At 46.1% G+C, this 24,197-nt stretch overlaps 1 protein-coding gene across 2 annotated transcripts in view; it reads right to left on the bottom strand.

Annotated features, from left to right (window-relative positions):
• Nucleotides 1-784: 784 nt before the first annotated feature.
• The window catches only part of ETV6 (ETS variant transcription factor 6), a 256,842-nt gene continuing 233,429 nt past the window's right edge, over nt 785-24,197 (bottom strand). For both annotated transcript variants that reach the window (XM_045464140.1, XM_045464139.1), the window contains exons 6-8: nt 11,224-11,366; nt 8,782-8,882; nt 785-4,902 (exon numbers count right to left, since the gene is read on the bottom strand). In XM_045464140.1, the coding sequence (XP_045320096.1) occupies nt 4,797-4,902; nt 8,782-8,882; nt 11,224-11,366 (350 nt within the window). In that variant the 3' untranslated portion in view covers nt 785-4,796. The remainder of the gene's footprint in view (nt 4,903-8,781; nt 8,883-11,223; nt 11,367-24,197) is intronic.

Raw genomic sequence — 24,197 nt, 5'->3', positions numbered from 1 at the left:
CCCCGGGGGCAACGTAAATACAGAAATAATCTGATTGCTTTCAAACTTCTACTTCCCAAACCTTCATCTGAGTTGCTAACAAGCAATTTCATTTGCTTCATTTTCCTTTCTTTTAGTTTCCACCCACCTCTGACGGCAGACAGATAGTTCTGGTTGACTGCAGGATGTTTGATATTGAAATCACAAGTGCCTACTCACTGGCAAGTGGCAAGACTGGCCAGTGTCACTGAGACATTCTGAGCACGGGGGTGGGGGCGGGGCTCTGAGTTGTGCGATGACCTCCCAGGTCACTGTGGTCCCCTGTGTAGTCCTGGGCCCTACCCCGTACTTGTGCCGTCCTCACCGACAGGCTCACACCCATGATTTCAGTAGAACCAAGGAGCAGTTCTATTGTTGGAGGACCCCGGAATCCCCTCAGTCGGCAGGGAGCTGGTAAATGTTTGGCACAGCACGGGACCCAAGCATCTCCGGTCGGGGTTCCTTCCGGTAGATTTCTCCACCTGCGGCAGATGCTCAGATCTGAACGGTTTGCTCTGACCTTTCTGGTGCCGCTTGTCCAAAGTGCCTGCAGACTGCTCGGGGACAGAGGCTGCCTGCCAGTGAAAAACCATGACAGTGCTTTACGCTGTAATTGAGTGGAGACAGGATTTAGCTCATTGGCGTACCTTGCCTGCATTGACTCTATTCCATATTATTAAAAACAGAGACTTGGTCCTTTTTCTTTTTTTTTATAAAAAATTTATTGAGATGATGCAATTATAGGCTTTTCTTTAAAAATTATTTGCAACTCACTGGCCCTGAGAAAAGGCATTTGTTTTTTGTTTTTTTTTTCTTTTTTTTTTTGTTACATTCATTTGATTCAGTCCCTTATACACCCCACACCTCATAAACAACAACAGATTAGAAATTAAACAAAAGAAAAAAAAGGAGAAAAAGAAATTCTAGATTCATCCTGGTTCGCAGTCACAAAGAGAAATCTTCAAGAATGTTCACTTGGCATGTGTGAAAGATTCAGGGAGTTTGTAGTTGTTTAGTGTTGATGCAGATGGGGCCAAAGGAGGATCAGGTTAGTCTTCCGCGGTTTTTAGACAGGCAGGGATTATTGCCACCCCCACCCCCCCCTCCCGCCATGGCTTCCTTGTCTCACTGCCTTCCTTCCAGATTTCTGCTCAGAAGGGGAGCAGGCCGAGCGGGTGAAAACCGACTAGCACCGAATGCTAGGGGAAAAACACAAAAGCAAAAACAACCTGCCCTTTGTTCTTCGTGTGTTTTCCCAAATCTCTCATCTTCAGGTTCCTGGGTGGGAATGGGTCAAATGGGGGATCTGGCCAGGCTGGATCTCAGTCCTCCTTCTGTCCCTGGCATGCTGTCTGCTCCTCGGGCAAGTCATACTAACCTCCTGGATACTCGGGTCTCCCTTCTGCAGAAGGGAGTGAATGTTTCAAAAACGTATTCCGAGTTGGAGCCTAGGCAGTGAAAGGGGGAGACGGTGGGTACTTAGTCATTTAGGCGAATCCTGTCAAAGCCATCGAAGTTTCAGCTAAAGCTACGTTCCCATTTGGACAAGGTATCAGGGTAAAAAGACCCTGGGTCGGAGGGGGCCAAATACACCATCAAAAGGAGAAAATTCATCAGTGTGTTATTCCTCTTATTCTGTGGGCAGCTCCCTGCCCCCCCCCTCCCCCGCCAAAAAAAAAAAAAAAAAAAAAGGATTCAGGACACTGGTGATGCTGTCTTAGGCAAGACTAAGTTGCCTTGGGACAAAAAGAGATCATGTTAAGAGCCACATAGCTAGTCCCGCTAATTGCCACTGCTTTCTTCTGATCAAGAGGAGGCAACCTCGCTAACCCAGGGTGCAGGGAAGAGAAAATGCTAGAGAATTTCTAGCTAGAGATACAAGTGAGAGCGACCGTCTCAGACACCGCTGAAGGGAGCTCTCCCCGCTCTGCAGTGCTCGTCCACATTCTCCTTTCCCAATTTCTGATCTTGCAAGCCCAGGACTCACATGGCAGCGGTAGGGAAAGGCCAGCTATTCAGATCACGGACGTGCTTTTAATTTGGTCCCAGGTGACATGTTCATCGCCCCTCGTACTTAGTGTTGAAGTAAGGAATTTCATACTGGTAGACCCTACAGGTAGAGCCTAAGCTCTTGGAGGGCAGGGGTTGCGCCTGATTTCCTCTTTGAATCCCTCCCAGTGTCTAGAAGGTGCTTCATCCAAGTTTGCTGAATGGAACCAGAGATCTTTGGGGTCTGCGGCGTGTAAACACCGCATCCCTGGTGTCGGCATTGCCCGGGTGTTAGCTCAGAGAATAAATGAGGACGACTTTTGCCATTAAGGGAATCAACAGAAAGTTCTTACTGGTAATACCGGGGTAGGAAATAAGGAGCACGTTGGAATTAGTGCTTTCTATTCTTCAAGCAGGTGAAGGTGTCACCATCCTAAGTCTTACCTATTCTTACAGGCTATTGCTTTAAATACAGAGATCCTTGGGGCAAAAGGGAATTTCCCTCCATAATTCAGCTGTAATATTCTTTGAACAGAAAGAGCTGGAGTCCTTACATGTGGGTAAAGTGAACAGAATGAGATGTTCTCATCTTAGGAAAGAGCAACATCACGCCCTGGTCTCTGCTTTCATAGCCACACAAAGGGCCTCAGTAAAAATCCACCTTTTCTCTCCAGCCCTTTGACTCAATGGTCTTCCCAATACACCAGGTTTTTGGCTTAATCTCTCAAGTTGCAATCCAACATCAGTCATCTTAGAGGCTGGACAACGAATCAGTGCATGCTGCTGAATGCTCTTGAAAGACATCTGGAGCGTGCTGGGGTCCAGCTGACTTTCACCACCATTCAAGTGGCCCGAGACCAAACCCTTCCTTCATCAGCAGGTCCCTGACCTCACTGCAAGCCCGGCCTTCCGGAAGGCAGAGTTGGTGGATCATGTGACAGTGGAGGAGGCTGGCCACCTCTGTGTCTCTATCTGCGGTCTGATAAGGGGCAGGAACAGAGCACAACTGAAGGACCTCGAAGGGCTCCTTGATTCCAGTGTCCTTGACCCGCAGTCAATCTGTCCTTCCCTCTCCCCAGGCTGGTGTCCTTGTCAATAAGGCTGGGGGAGAACTCTTCCTGCCTGCGTTCCTCCAACCCCCACCTCCCTGATTTGCTCACAAGTGGCTTGAGAAGACACCCAGGGATCTGGCAGCAGCATCTAGAAGTGCCGCTGACGACGTGCACATGTACCCTGGGGAGCTGCGAGATGCTCACCCAACCAAGGAGAGAAAACTAGAGAAACGAGGAGGGGGTGCTGTGTAAGGCGGGTCTAATCTTTTGGATTAAAAAATGGCCGTCCTTCTAAGATTGGATTCTGAACTTGTATTAAAAGAGTCAGTTCAGATGGCTAGAAAAGGAAAAAAAAAAAAAAAATCTCAAAGAGCTTTCTAAAAATATGTGTTATCATCAAAAGTACTAAGGGGTGGCACTTCTCTCATTTTACAAGACACTGTGGACCTTATTTCGAGGCGAGAAAGAGCCACGAATGGGTGAAGCACAGCGATGAAAGGAGAAGAGAAAAAGGTCATAGATCTGACGAGTTTCCTGTCTGCCCAGGCTGGGCAAACATCAGTAGCAAGCGAGACTGTGTACTCCAGGGTCCTCCCCTCTCCAATGCCCTGTGTCCCGTGGGGGCCAGGAAACTTTTAAAAAGCTCAGGAATTTTTAAGCTAGGTGAGGGCATGAAACTGACCACAAGGTGGCCTTTGGGAACCTTGCAGGACCTGCAAGTTAATCCCAAGAGGCTGGGGCCTTCTGACTAATACAGCCTTCCATCCTGATCTTCTGTCCTGCGGCACCACCAAGCCCTGGGGTGCTCACAGCCACGGCCGGGGGCAGCCAGCTGGACTGACGCTTATCTCTCTGGAGGACCACAGCACCTGTGACGTTTGGGGCCTCCCTCTGATAGGCAGCCAGATGTCCGGATGTGGGTTGGATTATTATTATTATTTATTATTTATTTTATTTTTTGCGCAGTGCCGCTGCAAAGCACCCAGACTGCTGATTCCGTTGGAGCGTCACCAACTCCCAAGACTGTCCTGGAGGCTGGACTCTGCTAAAAGGTATCTGAAACTCAACAGCAGGCAGGGAGGGAGAGGCAGGGGAGGAAAGAGTGAGAGGGAGAAAAAGAGCGCTCTCCTTTTCACTTTATCCTTTTTAAAAGCATCTTTTTTTTTTTTTTTTTTCCCCAGCCAAGACCCAAGAGCAACAGGAACAAACCTGATCCACGTGGCAGGATAAAGAGGAAACTGAAACCCTTTGCGTGTGTTTTCTCTTTCCTGACCAGCTGGGTTTGCCGCACTTTGTGAGATTTGCAAAAAAATAGGTATATATAATAGATATATATTTCCATAGGAAAACAACCTCGGATGTCTTCCCCTATATGAATGATGAAAAGTCAAACTGCATGGTCTTAAACAAAAAAAACAAAAAATGAAAACACCATGAAACTAACAACAGGTGGACGGGTGAGGGTGAGGAATTACAGATGGAGAGGTTCCAAATGAGGAGGAAACGGGAACCGCGAGTCCCAGGCTCGTGCCCTCGGCCAGAATTCCAGCCCCGCCTTTGCTGGGTGGTTTGTCTAAGGTGCTCTGGGGGCCCTCCCGCTACGCGAGACAGGTGTCACTCCCACTTCTGGGTCTCTTCCTGTTCTAGTCTCAGCCCGCCTGCTCGGCTCGCCTCCAGGCCCCTCGCGGGCAGGGGGCCCCCCGGCTGCTGGCCCGCTGAGGTGGTGGGTTGGTTCCCTCAGCATTCATCTTCTTGGTATATTTGTTCATCCAGCTCCTGGGACTCCAGGTGCTCCAGACGGTCCGTTCGGCCACTCATGATTTCATCCGGGGTTTTCATAAACCTTTGGTGAGAGGAAATGGACGAGCACAGAAGATTACATTTTCCTCCAGTTGCCTTCACCTTGAACTCTTAAACTAAAAGCAAAGGGCCCATCATCTCAAATAGCTGGACAGCTATTTGAACTCAGCCAGTAATGCTGACTTAGCACAAACTGGAAGGAGGTGCCCCTTCCTCTGAGTGCTGGAAAAAATGGCAAAATAACTATAAAAACGTCTAGGGTGGCTGTGAGCTGTGTCGTGCATTCCTGTACAACCATACGAGGGAACCCTGGTACAGCTCACTGATCTGCTGTTAGAGAGATTTTCCAATGACCTACGAGAGCTGTCTATCCATTTCTATCCCAGACTGTGGGCCCAGGGAATGGTATGCAACACCTGAATTTACCTCAAAAGGATCCAATTAAATGCCAAATGGAAAATTTTCATAAAAGGGCAACTTAGTGGTGCTCTTAGCAGTTAGAAAGGCAAAGAGAATCATTTTCAACGTTATCACTGATCCAGCCAAAATGCTAGCAATGAATCCCCCTTAGCCTGTCTTCCTCTGCAGCTGGGTGCAGACAGCAAGGCTTATCTTCTTATTGGAAATCCTATCAGTGACCTGTCAGGGCCACGATTTCCACGGTGCAGGAAGGTGGCCTGGTTGCAAAGGTTCTGCCCTCACCAGAGTGCCGCTTCCACAGCCCCCTCGGCGCCTGCACACCCTTCTCTTCCCAGACACTCTGCCCTGCACCAGATGAACGGTCCTAACACATGTCACTCCACATTCGAAAGCCTGTGATGACCACTTAACAGATAAAGCCAAGGACACACTCTTCGGCTTGCCCACCTGGGTTCTCTGTCATCTCTACCCAGGAAACTCTTGTCACCCACCGTTGACGAGCATGAAGCCTTTATTCTAGTCTGGCCAGTCTTTTTTCTTATACACATCATGGCCTTCCCTCCAAACCTCATCTGGCACTCTCTGAGCCCTGCTTATTCTTTGCACCCTGCCCCTGCATCAAAGAGCCATGCAACAGCACCAGTCCACACTGCAATCCTCCTTCCCTCAGTGCCTATAACCCTTGTAAAGACTACCCACAATTTAACACTTCACTTGATTACACACAGGGTTTTACACACCAAGAAGCCTTCATTTTGTGGCAAGTCTGGCTTCCATCCCTCATTTCCTCAAAAATGACCAACTCTTCTCACTAATAGCACGATCCTGTCCTTTTATGTTGTCAAAAAACACTATTGGAAGCCTATGAACCTTCCAACTACTTCTGCTTCTCTTTTCTGCCCTTTATTGCTCAACTCCCCAAGTAGTACAATTTGTTGAGTCTGCACTCTGTCTTCTCCTTTCATCCCCTAACACCTCTCCCGAAAATCTGAAGTCACTGACAATCTCCCGAGGCCAAATCCACAGATAAGCTATATTCGGCCCCCTACCCTACCTCTTTCTTCTCTTGACTACTCTTCCATAATAAGCTTCTGATATTCCAAATCAGGCTTGTCAAGAAACATTTACTGAAAGCCTCCGTAAGGTATAAAATAGAATTATATAAAATATAATCCTCTCCCTTCTAGGATCTTATGACCTAGTTGTGGGGAGAAGGACTTCATATGTATAGCTATTGAAAATGCAAATCGTGATGTGGTTTAGGGCCAAGGGATCCAAGAGATGATGGAAGAAGATATCTGTGTGTGTTTGAGCATCATGATGGGTGGGACACTTGAGATAGACCTAGAGGGCATATATATTAAAAAAGCAAAAGTTAGAGGGATATATATTTCTGGCACAGGGGATCATATTAGTGTCGTAGGGTAGGTAGCTGGCAGTGTGTGTGTGATGAATTTGGAAGGCAGGGGAGTGGACCAGAGGTAGAAAGGATTATTGAATTAATCTAGGTATGAATCATAAAGTCTAGACAAGGAAGCAACAAGAATGCTTTTGCCTTTCTTATGTCTTCTAAATTCTCATGAAAGTGCTTGTCATTGGTAGACTCCAACCTGGAATTTGCTGGTAAGAAATCTTGGGAAATGTGGTTTCCAGGCTTCTAGCCCTAGCAACATAGAATGGAGTAGAAACATTGTGGAATGGAAGAGCCAGGGACAATCCTGCATAATGACTGACCTGGATATAGGAGGAGTCAACAGTAACTCCAGCATCAAAGTTGGTTGCTTAAAACGACGTTGACACCACTGATGAGTAACAGGAATCCTGGATGGGGGGCAGGGGATATTTCTAGTATGTAAAGAAGGTATTTAAGTGCCCATGTACTATAAGAAGCTCTTGGAAACTCAGATTTCAGGGGGACTTCAGGGGGATCCTAGAGCTGGATACAGAACAAAGGCTGGTGAGTCTAACCATGAAGTCTAACTGAAGCTGTGTAATGGAATCATTTCATCCAGAAAGAACAGGAGCCGAGGACTACGTTTAGGGTCAAGGATGATGAGAAGCCATCAGCAGAGCCAGGGAAGCAAGGGTTCTTTTTTTTAACTCCTTCCCATTCTGTTCCCATCTCTTGACTAAGCTTTTCTGTTGTTTTTGAAGACATCAATTGTTTCTACCCTTCCCAAGTTACCATTACTCCTAATGCTAAATAAAGCTTGAGTTCTCTGCTCTCTCTAATCTATCCCAGCGAATGGATCTACTCATGCAGAGTGTCACTTGCTACCTGTGTACAGACAATTCCAAATCCATCTCTCTAGCCCCATTGAAACTCTTTTCTGTCCCATCTGCCAAACCCATAACCTGACGTCATGTCCGTTGATGCCACCTTCTCCCAGCCTTCCCTTGGTCGCCCCACGTCCATTACCATCAGTGTCAGTGACCATCCCTTCTACCTCTCCTGACTGGTCCTTGATGTTCCTTTCTTCCTCTTCTCCTAATTCTTTCTCTTCTCTGGCAGAGTGCTTGGAATCACAATCTATGTGGTAGGTTAAATGGTTGGAACTCGTTAGCTGTGAGGAAGTCTGGAAAGAGGAATGTCTAGTGCAGCAGCTTTCGGACTTTTCGGATTATCATGCACCATAAAAAAAATATATTTTGGGGTGCCTGGTTGGCTCAGTCGGTTAAGCGTCCAACTTCAGCTCAGGTCATGATCTCATGGTCTGTGAGTTCGAGCCCCGCGTCGGGCTCTGTGCTGACAGCTCAGAGCCTGGAGCCTGCTTCGGATTCTGTCTCCCTCTACCTCTCTGCCCCTCCCCTACTCACGCTCTGTCTCTCAAAATATGAACAAACGTTAAAAAAAATTAAAAACATATATATATTTTGTATATATTTTGACATCATGACTCAGCACGTACACACGCACACATGAAACAAAGCTTTCCTGAATCATTAGCCACTCTTACTTCATGTGACACAGTCTGATATTTTCGACTCTATCCCATCCTGTTCAGTTTTGTTCTACTCCATTAAAAAAAAAAAAAAGTTTAGACTGACTCATTAAATCTATTTCATGATTCGATAATGGGTCATGACCTGAAGTTTGACAAACGCTGGTTCAGAAACTTGCTCACAAGCATCGGGAACCTGGAAGTCTAGACCTAATACCTCGCTTTGCCATTGACGGTGTTACTTTGGCCGGTCCTCTTAACTACCCTGGATGTTAAATCCAGATAATACGATTTGATCACTGCATTATTTTCAAGTTGAGTCGCACTGTGCTTACTTAGTTTGGGCTTTGTGACAGGACAGATATGTTAAAAACAAAAAACAAAAAACCGACTTCTTTTCCTGAAATTCGAACAACCCAGCATCTGGTATGCAATTTGTACCAGCGATGGCTTTCCGTGTCAGACAGGCAGGTAGAGATCTTAACAGCCTCCCTCCTCCCTCTTATTTAAGGAAAACAATATCCTCCCAAAAGAAGGAAAGGAGAAAAAGGAAGCGCTACCTGAACAAAAGCCTTTGTCCTGGCTCCTTCCTGATAATGTTTAGTTTGTAGTAGTGGCGCAGGGCTCTGGACATTTTCTCATAGGTCATGTTTGTTCTGTTCTGTTTGTTCAAAGGAGGAAGAGAGAAAAAAGCACAAAGACACAGTGACATAAACCTCTGAAAAGGCGCTGGGGAGCTATTAAAATAAAAGCTCTTTGGCTGCTCGCGTGGCCCTACCAGCTCCGGGGAGCTACCTGCCCCCCAGCTGCCCCCCAGGCCCACCAATTCCCACCCCCTTGGCCTTTAGACACGGGCGCCAAAATTTCTCCGAAGGTGAATCCCCTTTCGTCAGAAGTCTTGGCGCTGTGGCTAATAAAGTATATCCCACAGCAACCTCCCTCACTGCCTTCCAAGACTATGCTCTGCTGTGCTCCATGAATTTCCTGCAGGTTCCCCTATCTGTGGGTCATCCTTCACCTTCCGACCCACAGAGAATTTTTTTTTCTTTCTTTCTTTCTTTCTTTCTTTCTTTCTTTCTTTCTTTCTTTCTTTCTTTCTTTCTTTTTCTTTCTCTTCCTCTCCTTTTCTTTCTTCCTTCCTTCCTTTTCTTTTTTCCTTCTTTCCTTTTCTTTCTTTCTTTCTTCTCTCCCTCCCTTCCTTCTTTTTTCCCTTTCTTTCTTTCTTTCTTCTTTCTTTCTTCTCTCCCTCCCTCCCTCCTTTTTCTTTCTTTCTTTCTTTCTTTCTTTCTTTCTTTCTTTCTTTCTCTTTCCTTTTCTTTCTTCCTTCCTTCCTTTTCTTTCTTTCTTCCTTCTTTCCTTTTCTTTTTTTCTTTCTTTTCTTTCTTTCTTTCTTTCTTTCTTTCTTTCTTTCTTTCTTTCTTCTCTCCCTCCCTCCCTCCCTTTTTTCTTTTTCTTTCTTTCTTTCTTTCTTTCTTTCTTTCTTTCTTTCTTTCTTCTTCCTTCCTTTTCTTTCTTCCTTCCTTTTCTTTCTTTCTTTCTTCTTTCTTTCTTTCTTTCTCCCTCCCTTCCTCCCTCCCTCCCTCCCTCCCTTCTTTCTTTCATTGCAGCAACCTTTCTCCAACTTGTGTTTCTGGTTTGTCATTCTAAGGAAGAGATTTTTTTGTTTGTTTGTTGGAATTCCTGTTGTGGAAGGAAGAATACTGTGGTTCCGAGCCCTGGGGCTCCGGGCACCATCGGGAGCTTGCAGAGGGATTTTTCTCTGTGACTCACGCACTGAAGAGTCTGTCAGTGGGGCCTTGCCGTATTTGGTCATGGCCTGCAATTAGGTCTTCCTCACCAGAGCCAGAGCACAGGCTTCCAACCTCTAAGGCTGCAGCCCCCCCACCTCCCCTGCCCCCCAGCCCCCCGAGCTCGGCTGGGCCCCACTCTGTCCCTGCTCACTCAGCTCATCTGGGGCTGTGCCACCAAGGTGCTTTGCCTGCTTTGCCCCACGTCTACCTGGCTGTGGTCAGGCCTGGATCTTGGTTACTTGTTTTTGTTTTTTTAGTAGGAATACAGATTTACTTATTTAAATATTTTTTGAGGGGAGAGACTCTTTGCTCTATTCTTTTCTTACTTTATTTTATTTTATTTTATTTTATTTTATGCCCATTGATCAGTACTTTCTCCTGCCCCTCTCTCCCCAACCCCGAGCCACACCACTCCACTCTTTGGTTCAGCAAATTTGCCTGTTGTAGATACTTCATGTGAGTGGCAACAGGCAGGATTTGTCTTTCTGGGACTGGCTTAGTTCACTTAGCAGAATGTCGTCAAGATTCCTCCAATGCCGTAGCCTGTGACAGGATTTCTAACCTCCCTTAAGGCTGAGTAATCTTCCTCTGTATGTATACGGCAGTGTTTCTTTATCCAGGCATCCATCATGCATGTTTAGGGTGGTGTTTCACCCACTTTTTACCTCTATGCACTTCAACAGTTTTCCTAACTCTAAAAGATTGGGTCTTTTAAATTCTACTCCCTTTTCCCAGGGTGGAAAATTGTGGGGCGGACAGTTCTTGCCTGTTTGCTTTTCAAGGGGATGTCACAGTCAGAATGTGAGCATTTCCATGTCGAAGGGGGCCTTTGCGGACGTGGGTGTTTCTCACTGAGCGGAACAGAAGCGATACCTCCCCAGCTCCCTTGTGAGTCACAGAGCCCCTGTTCCTCAGCTCCTAGCGACACACAGGTGGCAGCACCAGGTGGAGGGGATAGGATGGAGGGCCACTTCCAACGCAGCCCTACCAGACCGGGGGGTGTGAAGTTAACTGGCACCTGGCATAAGTAACACATGGAAAGTGGCATCTTTACTTATGTCCTTCCCTTTGCAACTAATTGCGCAGTGAGGAATAAACTAAATAATGATGGGCACACTTGGGGGGCAGAAGACAGACAATTATCCTCCAACCTGGAAATGAAGGCTTTATTTTGGCATTACTTCGCACAGCAAATATCTGGTGCCCTTTTACCTTATGGTTTCCCCACAGTCGAGCCAGTCCATTGGGATCCACTATCCGGAATATTTTGGATTCTTTGTCTTCCCATCGGATGAAGTTTTCGTACCGGCTGTCGGAAAGCAACTGATAGACGTAATCCCAAAGCAGTCTACAGTCTACAGAGGAAAAGGGCAAGAAAACATTGATTATGTTTCTTGTTGAGGCCCTAAGAATAACAACCAGAAAATAATCCAGTAGCCGCTCCTGCCTAGTGTGGATTGATGGTCTAACTTTCTTATTTCACAGTGAGGAGACCAGGGCCCAGAGAGATCTGGCAGATGGTGCCGGAGAAAGGCAACCTTTGACCCGTGGAGGCCTCAGAGACCATCCCGGCCAACGGCCTCCCCTCCACAGATGGGGATGCAGTGGCCTGGAAGAGGAAGCAGCCTGTTCAAGGTCATGACCGATGACTTGAACTTGAGCAGAGCTCACACGAAAGACACAAAGCAAGCCAAAAGAGGGGTAAAAACAGGCTGGTGGGGACTAAGGGCGGAAAGAGAGCCCCAGTGTTTACGCAAGCAGTATGGTGTTCCTGGTGATGCTGCAGGATTGTTCTGGTGTTGGAGGCTGAATGGATACAGATGAGAAGATTGGGGTAGGCTAAAAAATGGCAGAGAAACAAGTGTGATGCGTGAAACGCTGCGGAAAAAGAAACTATGTGGCCAGGAGCTGTGGCTAGTGTGGTTTTCAAAAAGAAGAGAGATATTCTCACTACAGCATCCCCTGGAGTTCTCGAAAGCCAGTTTATTGTCACAAAATCAGCGTAGCAAGGAACCCAGGGCAAAAAGTCACTTTTCCCCTCTGTAGGACCGACGTTCTGTCACTTGGCCAGGCTACAAATATTTACTAAGTGAGTTCATACAGGTCAGGTATTGTGCTAGGCCTTGGCTCCTGGCAGGGGGCTGGCATATTAAAACGAGAGGACACATACCACACAGCTTTCCCTTGTTCTAGTGCTTTCTGGATTTGGGCCGTCATGGTCTGTGGTTTGCCCTCTAGGACCCCTTGATGGGTGGATGGAGACACGTCCTATCTATGTGTACTTTTGGAATGGTCTCCAGATGAGAGTAAGAGACTCCAGTTTTCAGGGGTTTCACTGTTGACTCTGGGGAGCTTGGGTAGGCTGGAGCCAGAATGGCTGGCCGTGAACGATCGATTACCGAACGCTGTGTATGTGCTCAGCACGTGTCGTGCGTCTTTCCTAACCCTCTGAGGCCTGAGGGGGCCGGGATATGAATTCCTGGGCTCCTGCACTACAGTGTGCTGACTTCCTTATGTTGGGTGAGGCCCAGCACACCTGGGGAGGGAGTGTCCAATTGGGACGTGGAGTATTTTAGAGCCAACACATGCACCTCCCAGAGAATGAAACACACCCTTCTCAGGAGTATATTCACAAGGGGAATTGAGTCAGGTCACCCTGGGCAGGTTTCTTAAATCTCCCCGAGGTTCTGCTTCCTCATATATGAAATGGGAATCACACATACTTTACAGGATCACTGCATTAGTGATATTGCATGTGAAGGGAAAGTAATGAAAATAGCAACAATGCTACGTATCGGGTAGCCTACTAGCAGGCACTGTGCTGCACTTGACCTTGAGGACACCTTCTGAGGCAGGTGCTGTTGCTATTCCTATTTTATGGACAAGGAAGCTGGGGCTTAGAGGGTTTGGTAATTTACTCCAAGGGCACAGCTCATGAGTGATGCACACACACACGGGATTCCAGGCTCTGCACCACTCTGAAGCCCGTGCCCCACCATTCTTCCTGATGGGTTTTCTATTCTCAGAGAAGCCAGTTAACAGGTAGATATCTGTATAATTTTAGGCCTTTCCAGAACAAGGTTTAGCTCTGTTTAGTGTAAGCTTTATGAAATCCAGCCTTTTCTCTGAACAGCCCAAGCAAGGAACTGGCATAAAATGTGGCATTTTCTAAGAAGCTTAATCTTGCAGGAAACTGACATTAAACTTGAAATGACCATAAATCTCTTTACTGTAGCCTCCCCCCCCCCCCCATTATCTGTGTCTAAACATTAATGGAATGTGCAAGTTATGTGTTTTAGAAAAGGACAAACAGTGCTCTTCGTTGAAGACACCAGGTGCTCTGCGAGTTTGAACCCTATTCTGGGGACAGAAGCGGCCAGCCACTTCTATTACCCGCCTGCCAGCCAGAGGGAGAGAGTGGGGGACCCAATCCGAGCACCATAAAGTACCTGGAGAAGTCAGGGTCACACTGAGAAGACTCTAGCTCATTTTTTAAAAAAAGCTTTTATTTATTTATTTTGAGAGAGACAGCGTGAGCAGAGAAGGGGCACAGAGAGAGGGAGAGAGAGAATCCTATGCAGACTCCGCACTGTCAGCACAGCGTCCGATGCGGGACTAGAACTAATCATGACCTGAGCAGAAACCAAGAGCCGGACTCTTAACTGACTGAGCCACCCAGGCGCCCCCTAGCTCATTTTTAAGGCTCTTGTAACAGGACGACTCTATTTCTAGGCAAAGCAGTGGGGAAGGCAATGGGCCCTAACCCTCCTTGCCATCTCCTTGCCCTGGAACACTGTTATTACAAATGGAAAACCAAGGACTGAGCTGCGGATTCAGTGTTTGTCCCATCATACAATGGCAGATGCATTTACATTTCCCCCCAGTCTCTCCCAGTTGGAAAACCTCTGACAAAATCAAATATTATCGCATAGAATGCCAGTAAATTAGAAGGAAAAACAAAGGGGGTCTGTGTCTAACTCCTATATCGCTCCTCCACATGGGAGAAATCATCTTCACTGCAGGGGCTTGGTGTCACCTGGATCGGGACTCGATTCTCTCAAGTGTCCATTTTACTAACATTGAATAGTAATGAACTATTGGATTGTCTTCAACGGTTTGATATAAAAAAACTGTGACCATATGAAGGTGAACAATATATTGCTAGTCCTGTCACCTCTCGGCCAACTGGAGCTAAAGTATAAAGCGGATGGTCCTTCCATCCCCTCCGCACAAAGACTTTCACTTTCATTGTGTCTGTGGTTTCTGTTTTACTGTTGTGGTACCTTCTACTTATCACAAAACAGTGCAGTGTGAACCAGACCATTTCTCCAAGCAAGGGCTTATCCAGCACTGAGGTCCATGCAGGGGCTTCAAACTTGGATCTTTATGTAAACCTTTTCCTAAAAAAGATCTTAGAGGGGTGCGCCTGGGTGGCTCATTTGGTTTGAGCCTCTGACTCTTGATTTCGGCTTGGGTCGTGGGATCAAGCCCTGTGTTGGACTCTGTGCTGAGTATGGAGACTACTTGGGGTTCTCTCTCTCTCTCTCTCTCTCTCTCTCTCTCCCTCTGCCCCCTGAAGATGTGTTCGCTCTCAAAAAAAAAAAAATTTTTTTTTTTAAAAGATCTGGAATGCTATCTGCTCCTTGGTTGGTAAATGAAGGGCAGGGCTCACTGGAGAACAGACTTCACCTATATGTTTCAAGAACATTGGATTCTTGCAAACTTTTCCCTTTCATAAATGTGAAAATAACCCCAAACAAGCTGCCAGCTGATCACTTTAAATGACATTTAACCCAGCAAAGCCAACATTAGCTGAGTAATAAAAATATGTTGACATTCAAGACATATTGAATTACTCAGTCACTAACAGAGGTAGCAACAGGAATTTTGTGGCATAAAGCAGTTGTTTCAAACTCAGAGTATTAAGTGGCTTTTATAACTCTATTATTGATTGTTTGGTTTCTTTAGTTAAAAATTATTCCAGATGATAAAAATAAATGCCTGATCATACAAGAGATTTTTTTCCCTTTCTTCTCCTTCTTCTTATTTTTTTTTAACAATTAAAGTTCAGCCATGTGAGTTAGTTTGTTTTTAAGATTTCAATTAAATAAAAGGCAGAACCTTTTTAGTTCCCTAGATGCTCTGGAGGTTATTACCATAGCCTACCTGCAATTTTTCAGCTCTGTCGAAATCCACATCTGCACAGATACGATGTTCTTTGATCATCAATGAAAATGCTTAATAAATTCACCAAACTCTATAATAAAATTCACCAAACTCTATAAATAAAAGATTATCCTATAATATAACCCTCGAACATGCATGTGAAAAAATTTTATATTACAAAGTATTCATTAATCCTAAGTGCATTTCTCTTAAACTAAAGGGCCTTCTATATGAAGGCATATGGGTATTTTAAACACATGTCCATTATTTGGATTGTCTCTTCCATGCGAGGAAGTTTATAAAAGGGTTTAGTTCAAGTGACGTGCCATTTTTTGGTTGCAGAGAGCATTCTCTCTCCTTCCTGCTGGGTGAGGTGCCCTGGGTACCCACAGCTAAAAGGCATTGTAAAAATTCCCTTCCTGTGGTTAAGGAGAAATATTTCCACTCCCACGTCTGTCTCGTACCAGAGACTCATTGTACACGCTCGCAGAGCAGAGACTGTAAAAAGATGGGCGATTCACACATAACCAACATAGTTTCTAATGAAAAAAATCATGCTAGACAAAGCTGATGTTTCAAAATCTGAGTGGGCAAGTCAAGTTATCGACAAAGGGAATGTTTAATGATGGTGGTTAATTAAAATTTTGGGAAAGCTTCTGAGAAAGTAATTTTATGTTGTTCTAACTGCCCAAATGGAATTTTAAATGAAGGTCTGTAAACTGGAGTTCTGTGGGTATAATCACCAACTCACCAGACGGTGAGTGTCCCTGTTTTACTTAAGTTTATTGCAAAAAATTAATGGATTTATTTCAGGTTCAGCAACAAAACAGCTAAGTAACGTACAAATTAGAAAGTTACTCCTCTGCTTGAGAGCAGTGGTTCTAAACCAGGGGCAATCTTGCCCTGTAGGGAAGGTATCTGGCAATGTTTGGAGATAATTTTGGTTGTCATAACTGGGGTGAAGGATGCTACTGGCCAGGGATTCTGCTAACTATCTTATAATGCACAAGTCAGCTCTCCCCCATTCCCCAACAAAGAATCATTTGACCCAATTACCACGAGTCCCAAGCTTGAGAAACTCTGCTTATAGGAACACGAGCTTTACAACATGCACAGCTCAGGGTTTTTTGTTTGTTTGTCTGTCTGGGTTTTTTTTTGTTTTTGTTTTTGCTTCCCACCCTCCCCCCGCCCCCCCCCCCAAATTCTAGATCAGCCACTACCTAGAAGCAGATGAATCCAGCTCAGCCAACCCTGTGCTGATACACAGAGGTGTGTTTACAATGGGCAACTGCGTTCTGCCACGGCTTAGGAAAACAGAAACCATATGTGCACGGTGGCAAGCTGGGTGGGGGAGAAGTGAGGGTGAGGGATAGAGATCTGTGCTTCCTGGCTCCATGGGGGCATGGGGACCGCAGCTGCAAACGAGGTTGGCCCTTTTCACCTCTGGTTGCATAAGGCGTGGAGTGAGGCTGGGCTGCACTGGCAGAGCTGAGCTTAAAACCCCAGCCCCTGCTTTGCTCAGGTGGGGGCAGCCCGGGAAAACTGCATCCCTACCTCCCGGCAGTCGGGCAGTCACGTTGTATTACAGAAATGTGTGTCCTTAAGCAAACTGGAATTTCCAGTCTCCCCGAGCTCCTTCTACGATTTTCCGCCCAGCCACTGTGCTGTGACCGTTTTATCTTGTAAAAACGTTGTCCTGAAACTTCCTTCTCTTTCAGGGCTCTTTGATTTCTCGGTAGTGCAGTGAAAATAAACTGCAGTGACTCAGCCAGTGTGAGAAGCTGGAGACACTTGGGATACTCCCCGAGCAAAGCCCCAGGGGGGTGAGAGGGAGCACAGAGGTGAATCTCCAAGGAGATAAGGAAACCCGGGCGTCTTGAAGGGGTGCCCTTTGCAGGCTGGTGTCACTTGAAACAAACGCCTCGGACACAGGCCTCCGAGGTCAATGCCCCTGCCAGCTCTGGGGTGGGGTGGGGTGGGGGTGGGGCCAGCTGTACCCGCTGCCCTCCCCTCACTCTCTGCAGCCCTGCAGTAGGGCGAAGAAAAAAATGGAGCAGAGAAGGGGCTCTCGTGCTCAGTAATTAGCCGACTGGTGCTGTGCATTTACATGTTGTCTCATTAGTACTCAACAGAGCCCGGAAATGGGTATTAGATTTTTTTTTTTTTTAATGTTTATTTATTTTTGAGAGAGACAGAGAGAGAGTGAAAGTGGGGGAGGGCAGAGAGAGGGAGACACAGAATCCGAAGCAGGCTCCAGACTCTGAGCTGTCAGCACAGAGCCCAATGCAGGGCTCGAACCCATCGACGGTGAGATCATGACCTGAGCCAAAGTCAGAGGCTTAACTGACTGAGCCGGCCAAGCACCCCTTTTTAAAAATAGAAAATATATATTTTTTTAATGTTTACGGAAATGGTTATTCATATTCTCCTTATGATGGAGAAGGAAATCAGGCCTCAGGGACAGTAAGCCCCTGTTTGGAGACAAGGCCTGGATTCCAATCCTGCTTATTCCTGAGTGCACGCTTTCCCACAGGCCCACGCTGCTTCCCCGGGAACACTCCGGGCCAGCTGTTGGTTGGGACCCCGGGTCGGGAGCCCTGGGGGTTCTGCAGAGGGTTATCTGCCTGAGACAGTGAGGGATGATGTGGCTCTTTTAGCTAGTACTAAAACCCTGGGCCTCTCTGGTTCATGGGAACACCCCACACCCGTCCTTCTCTTCCTCAAACACCGACATTTACACACAAGCATGCAAAGGCACATCTTACCACCAAGGCCTAGGAATGAGACTGCCCCTCATCACTTTCACACTGAACCCTTTAGACTTCTCTTTTATGAAGTCTTTTTCCCCTCAGGGCGCCTGTGTGGCTCAGTCGGTTAAATGGACAACTCTTGATTTCGGCCCAGGTCATGATCTCACAGTTCGTGAGTTTGAGCCCCCCATTGGGCTCAGCACTGACACCGTGGAGCCTGCTTGGGATTCTCTCTCTCTCTCTCTCTCTCTCTCTCTCTCTCTGTCTCTCTGCCCCTCCCCTGCTCGTGCTCTCTCTCCCTCTCTCTCTCAAAATAAATAAACTTAACAACAACAAAAAATAAAGTCTTTTTCCCTTCAAGGCTGGTCCCGAGGCTCATTAATAAAAATAAATAATTAAGTCCATGAGCCTCACTGGAAACCACTTGGCCAGCACTAAATACCGTGGGGGAGGAAGTAGGCGTGGAAGCAGGGGGAAGAGTACAGAGTGACTTCCCCTGGCCCCCCCCCCCGGGCCCCTGAGGATGTGCCTCCAACTTCTTTGGAGGCTTATCCAAGCAGAGCTTATTTTTCTTCATCTGATTGAAGGTTAGAGGCTTCCAGGATTGAACTTCTGTGCATACAGAACTCATCCAGTCAATAAAACCAAATCAGGAAAGTACATTGTTCTAGGCAGGTGACAAATGAGCAGTACAGGAGACTCCGTGTCTCCTCGATGAGAATCTTTTTTGTTTCTGTTTAAAATGTAACCTTGAGAGATAATAGGCACATTTTTGCAAGTGTCTTTAAAGATCTGAAAGATTGCCATGACGTGTGTTATTAGAAAAGAGAGCACGAGCTTGGGGGCGGGGTGGATTTTATGTCTTATCTGCTGCAGATAACCATGAAGATGCTCATGTTTGCAAAGAGAATCAGGGAGCTAAGCAAAAGTTGTGAGATAAGCACAAGAAAAGAAACATTCTCTATTTGGATGGATCATGGACTTGGAACAACCCATCTGTACAGACCTGTAAAATCCCCACGTTTGTGCAGCAAATGAAGGACGATGAATGGATTTATAAACCGGTGCGCCAAATGAAACTTGTGTCCGTAGCAGATTTTGGGATTAAGGCCAGGGAAGGGACAAGCAGACAGGAAGTCTGGTAACTCAGGTTTTAATGGAATTGAAGAACTTTAAGAGAAAGCCAGATCGACTTAAAATTCTTCTTTGAAGACTTGGCTGTCGATAGTTAAAACCAAAGCAGGAGCTTAGTTTGTTTGAGGGCACAGAATCAGAGGAATCCTGCCTTATGTCAATAAAGACACAAAATTTGGCATCTAGAGATGCTATGCCCTGCCACCTAGAAAAAGGCCTGGCACATACAGATTCGTGATCATTTTTGAATAAATGGATGAATGACTTAACTGCACAATTCAGGTATGCAAAGAAACAACTTCTCCCACTTAACTGTATTTTATCGATGTTCATGATGCTATTGCAACTATTCCAGACTGGTCTGCAAACAGGCTACAGTCTAGCACTTGCCTCCTTTCTTACATCACTTGTTATTGTTCTTTCTACATGTCTTAGGCATGCCTCATGCTGCAAAGTGCAAGTAATTCCTTGAGAGCGGGGACAATGTTTTCAACTTCCGCATCCCACGTTATGCCTAGGATTTGAAGCACACTGTGCTGCACATCCGAATCAACAATGCCGTAGAACGGGGGGCAGCAAATGTTTCCTGCAGTGTTTTCTGCAAATATTTTAGGCTCTGTTGGCCATACAACCTCTGTTGCAACCGCTCCACTCCGCTGTTACAATGCCAGAGTGGCCTCCCGACAGCACTAAGTGAATGGGTGTGGCTGTATGCCAATAAAACTTGATTTACAAAAACAGGCGGTGGCTGATTTGGCCCACGGGCCAGAGTTTCCAATCCCTGCTCTGGAGTCCCAGGTCAGAAGGAAACATGGGTGTTGGAAAGGACACTGGAGGAAACTCAAGGCTGGACTCTGGATGTGCCTGAATCTCAGTTTCTTCATCTGTGAAAGACCCTTCTGGCTTCGAAATCACCGAGTTCTAAGAAGGAATGTCAATATGTACTAAAAACATGACTCACGGCATCACTGGTGCTACGTCTCATCACCTTATGGTGCTCACTGCCAATATACTCTTTGGATATGAAACACATTGGCAAAGCACAGACCAGTAAAACTTTCGTGGGCTGAGAAAAGTGCTAGAAGGTTCACAGATGCTGCCCCAACCCCCTATGTCTTACCGCCCCCACCACGCAATCCCTTCATGAGCATACCAAATAGAAACTAAGCCCAGAAAGAAGCAATTTGAGGGTGCCTGGGTGGCTCAGCTGATTGAGCATCCGACTTCAGCTCAGGTCATGATCTCGTGGTTCACGAGTTCGAGCCCCGCGTCGAGCTCTGTGCTGACAGCTCAGAGCCTGGAGCCTGCTTCGGATTCTGTGTTTCCCTTTCTCTCTCTGCCCCTCCCCTGCTCACACTCTGTCTCCCTCACTCTCAAAAATGAATAAATGTTAAAAAAAAATTTCTTTTTGGGGCGCCTGGGTGGCGCAGTCGGTTAAGTGTCCGACTTCAGCCAGGTCACGATCTCGCGGTCCGTGAGTTCGAGCCCCGCGTCGGGCTCTGGGCTGATGGCTCAGAGCCTGGAGCCTGTTTCCGATTCTGTGTCTCCCTCTCTCTCTGCCCCTCCCCCGTTCATGCTCTGTCTCTCTCTGTCCCAAAAATAAATAAACGTTGAAAAAAAAAAATTTCTTTTTAAAGAAAGAAGCAGTTTGCTCACTGTTATATACACCACTGGCTATTCAATAAAAAGTTTGAACCCAGGGGTCTTGGCTCACGCTATTCCATATTAAATCCTTTCCCATAAACTCTGGCTATTCTCACTTATTAACCTCAACAGCAGTCCTTCTTATCCTCTTAAAAATAAGTGATACCTTTAAAAATAAGCTACATGCTATGTTTAAATAGATCTAATTTGTGGTTTGTATTTAAGCTGTCTACCACCTCCTACACTTCTTTTATTGATTTTTTTATTAAAAAAATTTTTTTTAATGTTTAGTTATTTTTGAGAGAGAGAGAGAAAGAGAATGAGCAGGGGAGGGGCAGAGAGAGACACACACACACACACAGAATCTGAAGCTGGCTCCAGCTCTGAGCTGTCAGCACAGAGCCTGATGCGCGGCTCGAACTCACGAACTGTGAGATCATGACCTGAGCTGAAGTCGGACGCCCAACCGAGTGAGCCACCCAGGTGCCTCTCTTTTAGTGATTATTTTAATTCTTCTATAAGACCAATACCTAAGTAAACTATCATAGCTTTGCAGATCACCTCCAAACTGTATGATAAAATCCCAATTCGGTGATATTAGAAAGTGAGGGGAAAAAAAGAATTATGAAATATGATAGATTTAAAAAAAAATTTTTTTTTTCAACGTTTATTTATTTTTGGGACAGAGAGAGACAGAGCATGAACGGGGGAGGGGCAAAGAGAGAGGGAGACACAGAATCGGAAACAGGCTCCAGGCTCTGAGCCATCAGCCCAGAGCCTGACGCGGGGCTCGAACTCACGGACCGCGAGATTGTGACCTGGCTGAAGTCGGACGCTTAACAGACTGCGCCACCCAGGCGCCCCTATATGATAGATTTTTAATGGACTTGGAGTCCTAGATTTATATTTCTACCTGAAATAGATAAAAATATATTGGACCTTACCTTGCTCTGAAGTTTTCTCCATCAGGAATGACCTCTCTTTTTCTAACCTTCACTTGCTCATATTCTCAGCATGCTAAGCCCAGCTGAAAGCCAGCCCCTCCGTGAAACCTTCCCTAACACCCCGACTCTGACTCCTCATGACCCTGACGCTGACTCCTATAGTACTTGACGGGAGTCCTTCACAGACCCCACACACGACACCGACCGCCAACTGCATTCAGCCTTTTCAAGATTTTCCAAGATTGTGTGTTAGACCTCCTGGCACACCCCACCCCCACGAACGCAGTCCAGTGCCCAAACACAGCAAGCGCCCAAATACATAAATCCCAAAGTACTTGAGCAAATGGCATCCGAATGGACAGAAATCTGGCTTCCCTTTTTGATCCGCATTCATAAGCAGTGTTTCCATCCACACCCTCCGGCGATGGCATTCGGCAGTGCTGTGCAAAAAGCTTCAGGAACTAAGTTTTCGCAGTATTCGTATCTGCTCTACAGATATGAAGGCTTTTTTATGGCTGTTCAGTAATGCCACACTTTACACAGGAATAACTCAATGAGTTCGGCCCCTAAGAAATAGAATTTTACGAGGATCTGGTGGTCCAAAAAGACACTAGAAGGGTAGGAGAGAAGAGACAGGGCTATCCCAAGTGAAACAAAAGGGCATGGAGCCCTGATGAGTTCGCTTCGGAGGGTTAGAATCAAGACAAAGTGTTCGATTGTAGACTTTCTAACCCTATCATTTCACCCTTGAGAAAAACAGTGACTTGCAGTTAAATCAGCTGGTCTGGATTTGGTTAAATTAGTTAATACTTACATCTGGAGACTTTTAAACTTGTGAGCATATCATTAGAGCTAATTAATCATAATTTTATAGATTCTATCACACCAAAGAGCATTCCTCAAAGGTTCCGGGCCCTAGGGTTACTTTATGTGAATATTCTGACTTCCTAGGGTCATAAAGAAAAGCATAGACTCCCCTCTTCTGTGTGTTCTTGTTCTTGAGAGAGACAAGGGCATCCATGGGTGCCAAGTTTCATCACTGGTCTGGTATGATATTCCATGGAGTGTCTTATTGATGGGGCTAACTCCATCATGAAACAATTCTGATGTTTAGGAATAAGATTTTAAAAAATCGTAGCACAATTTCTTTAAAAAAAAATTTTTTTTTTAGTGTTTATTTTTGAGAGAGAGAGAGAGAGAGAGAGAGAGAGATGGAGCATGAGTGGGGAAGGGCAAAGAGAGAGGGAGACACAGAATCCGAAACCAGCTTCAAGCTCAGAGCTGTCAGCACAGAGCCTGACGCAGGGCTCGAACCCACAAACTGGGAGATCATGACCCTGAGCTGAAGTCGGACGCTTAACCGACTAAGCCACCCAGGCGCCCCTCGTAGCACGATTTCTAAGAGACTAATACTTTAAAATTTATAAACCTATTAAATAAGGAGAAATAACTCCATAAGTCTAAATCATTTAACTTTCTTGATGGATGGGCTTATCTTCAATTCCTAGAAGTCTCTGATAAGACAGCGTGACGGAGGAGGTGGACAGGACGTATGTTGCTGGGGAAGGCAGGTTCCTCGAGAGCAGCACTACCAGCAGCAGCCAACGGCACAGCAGTTGCCCCTCCGCCTCCACAAGCACTCCGCCTTGTTGCCCCTGTTACCCAACCCCTATTTGACCTTTGCTCCTCTGGGCCTCTGTTTCCTCCGTGGCTTCCCTGGTCCAGATGACTTTTCATATAAAATGAATATAGCAGTAATAAGCAGCTTCTAAGAGCTACTCGGAGAATGAGAAACAAGTAGAAAGTATCTGCAAAATGTCCAGTACTGCTGTGTAGACCGTGCAAGAAATAAGACACGAAGGGTATGTATGGGCAAGAAAGACCTGGCCTGGGAAGCATAAGACAAGTCATTTATATGCTTCACAGTAATGTACTGACCCCATCCTCTTTCTCCAACCATCGGGGGAAATTCACGTGTCTTGTTTGAGCGCTTTGCTTCTTTATAAACCCCCTATGTTTTTCCTTTCACGATTTGTTTTTAGATTAAAACATACATACACACATAGGCATATATGTAAAGGTAGAGAAAAAAATAACACGAATCCCCATTGTATCCGTCACCCAGCCATACAGCCATTAGCTCACAGCCAGCCTTATTTTATGTACACCCCACCCATGCTTCACCCCCAGTGCCGTGGGATCCTTTTGAATCAAATCCCAGACACAGATCATTTCACTTTTCATGGGTTTTCAAACGTAAGTCACATTTCTTTGCCATTTCATTTTCTTCATTCAACACACTCACGTAAATGATTTGTGACAGTAAAACTGAGGCAACACTGGAGGAGTACCTGGAGCCAGAGAAAAATTTAGAAACAAATAATTTAAATAAAAAAGGGACAATGCGTCACGGCAGAGGGAGTTAATGTAGCCGGTAGCTCCCTGTGCGGTCACGCTGTTAGGAGCACGGCTCCATCCTGGGGCTTAGCTGGGGCTCTGGCCTGGGGGACAGCTCATGGAGGAAGGGGGCATTTCTCGCCTTTCCCTG

The sequence above is a fragment of the Leopardus geoffroyi genome, chromosome B4 (assembly GCF_018350155.1).
Source record: "Leopardus geoffroyi isolate Oge1 chromosome B4, O.geoffroyi_Oge1_pat1.0, whole genome shotgun sequence".
NCBI classification, from domain to species: domain Eukaryota; kingdom Metazoa; phylum Chordata; class Mammalia; order Carnivora; family Felidae; genus Leopardus; species Leopardus geoffroyi.
The sequence above is the reverse complement of the archived record's forward strand: the minus strand, read 5'-3'. Positions and strand labels throughout refer to the sequence as shown.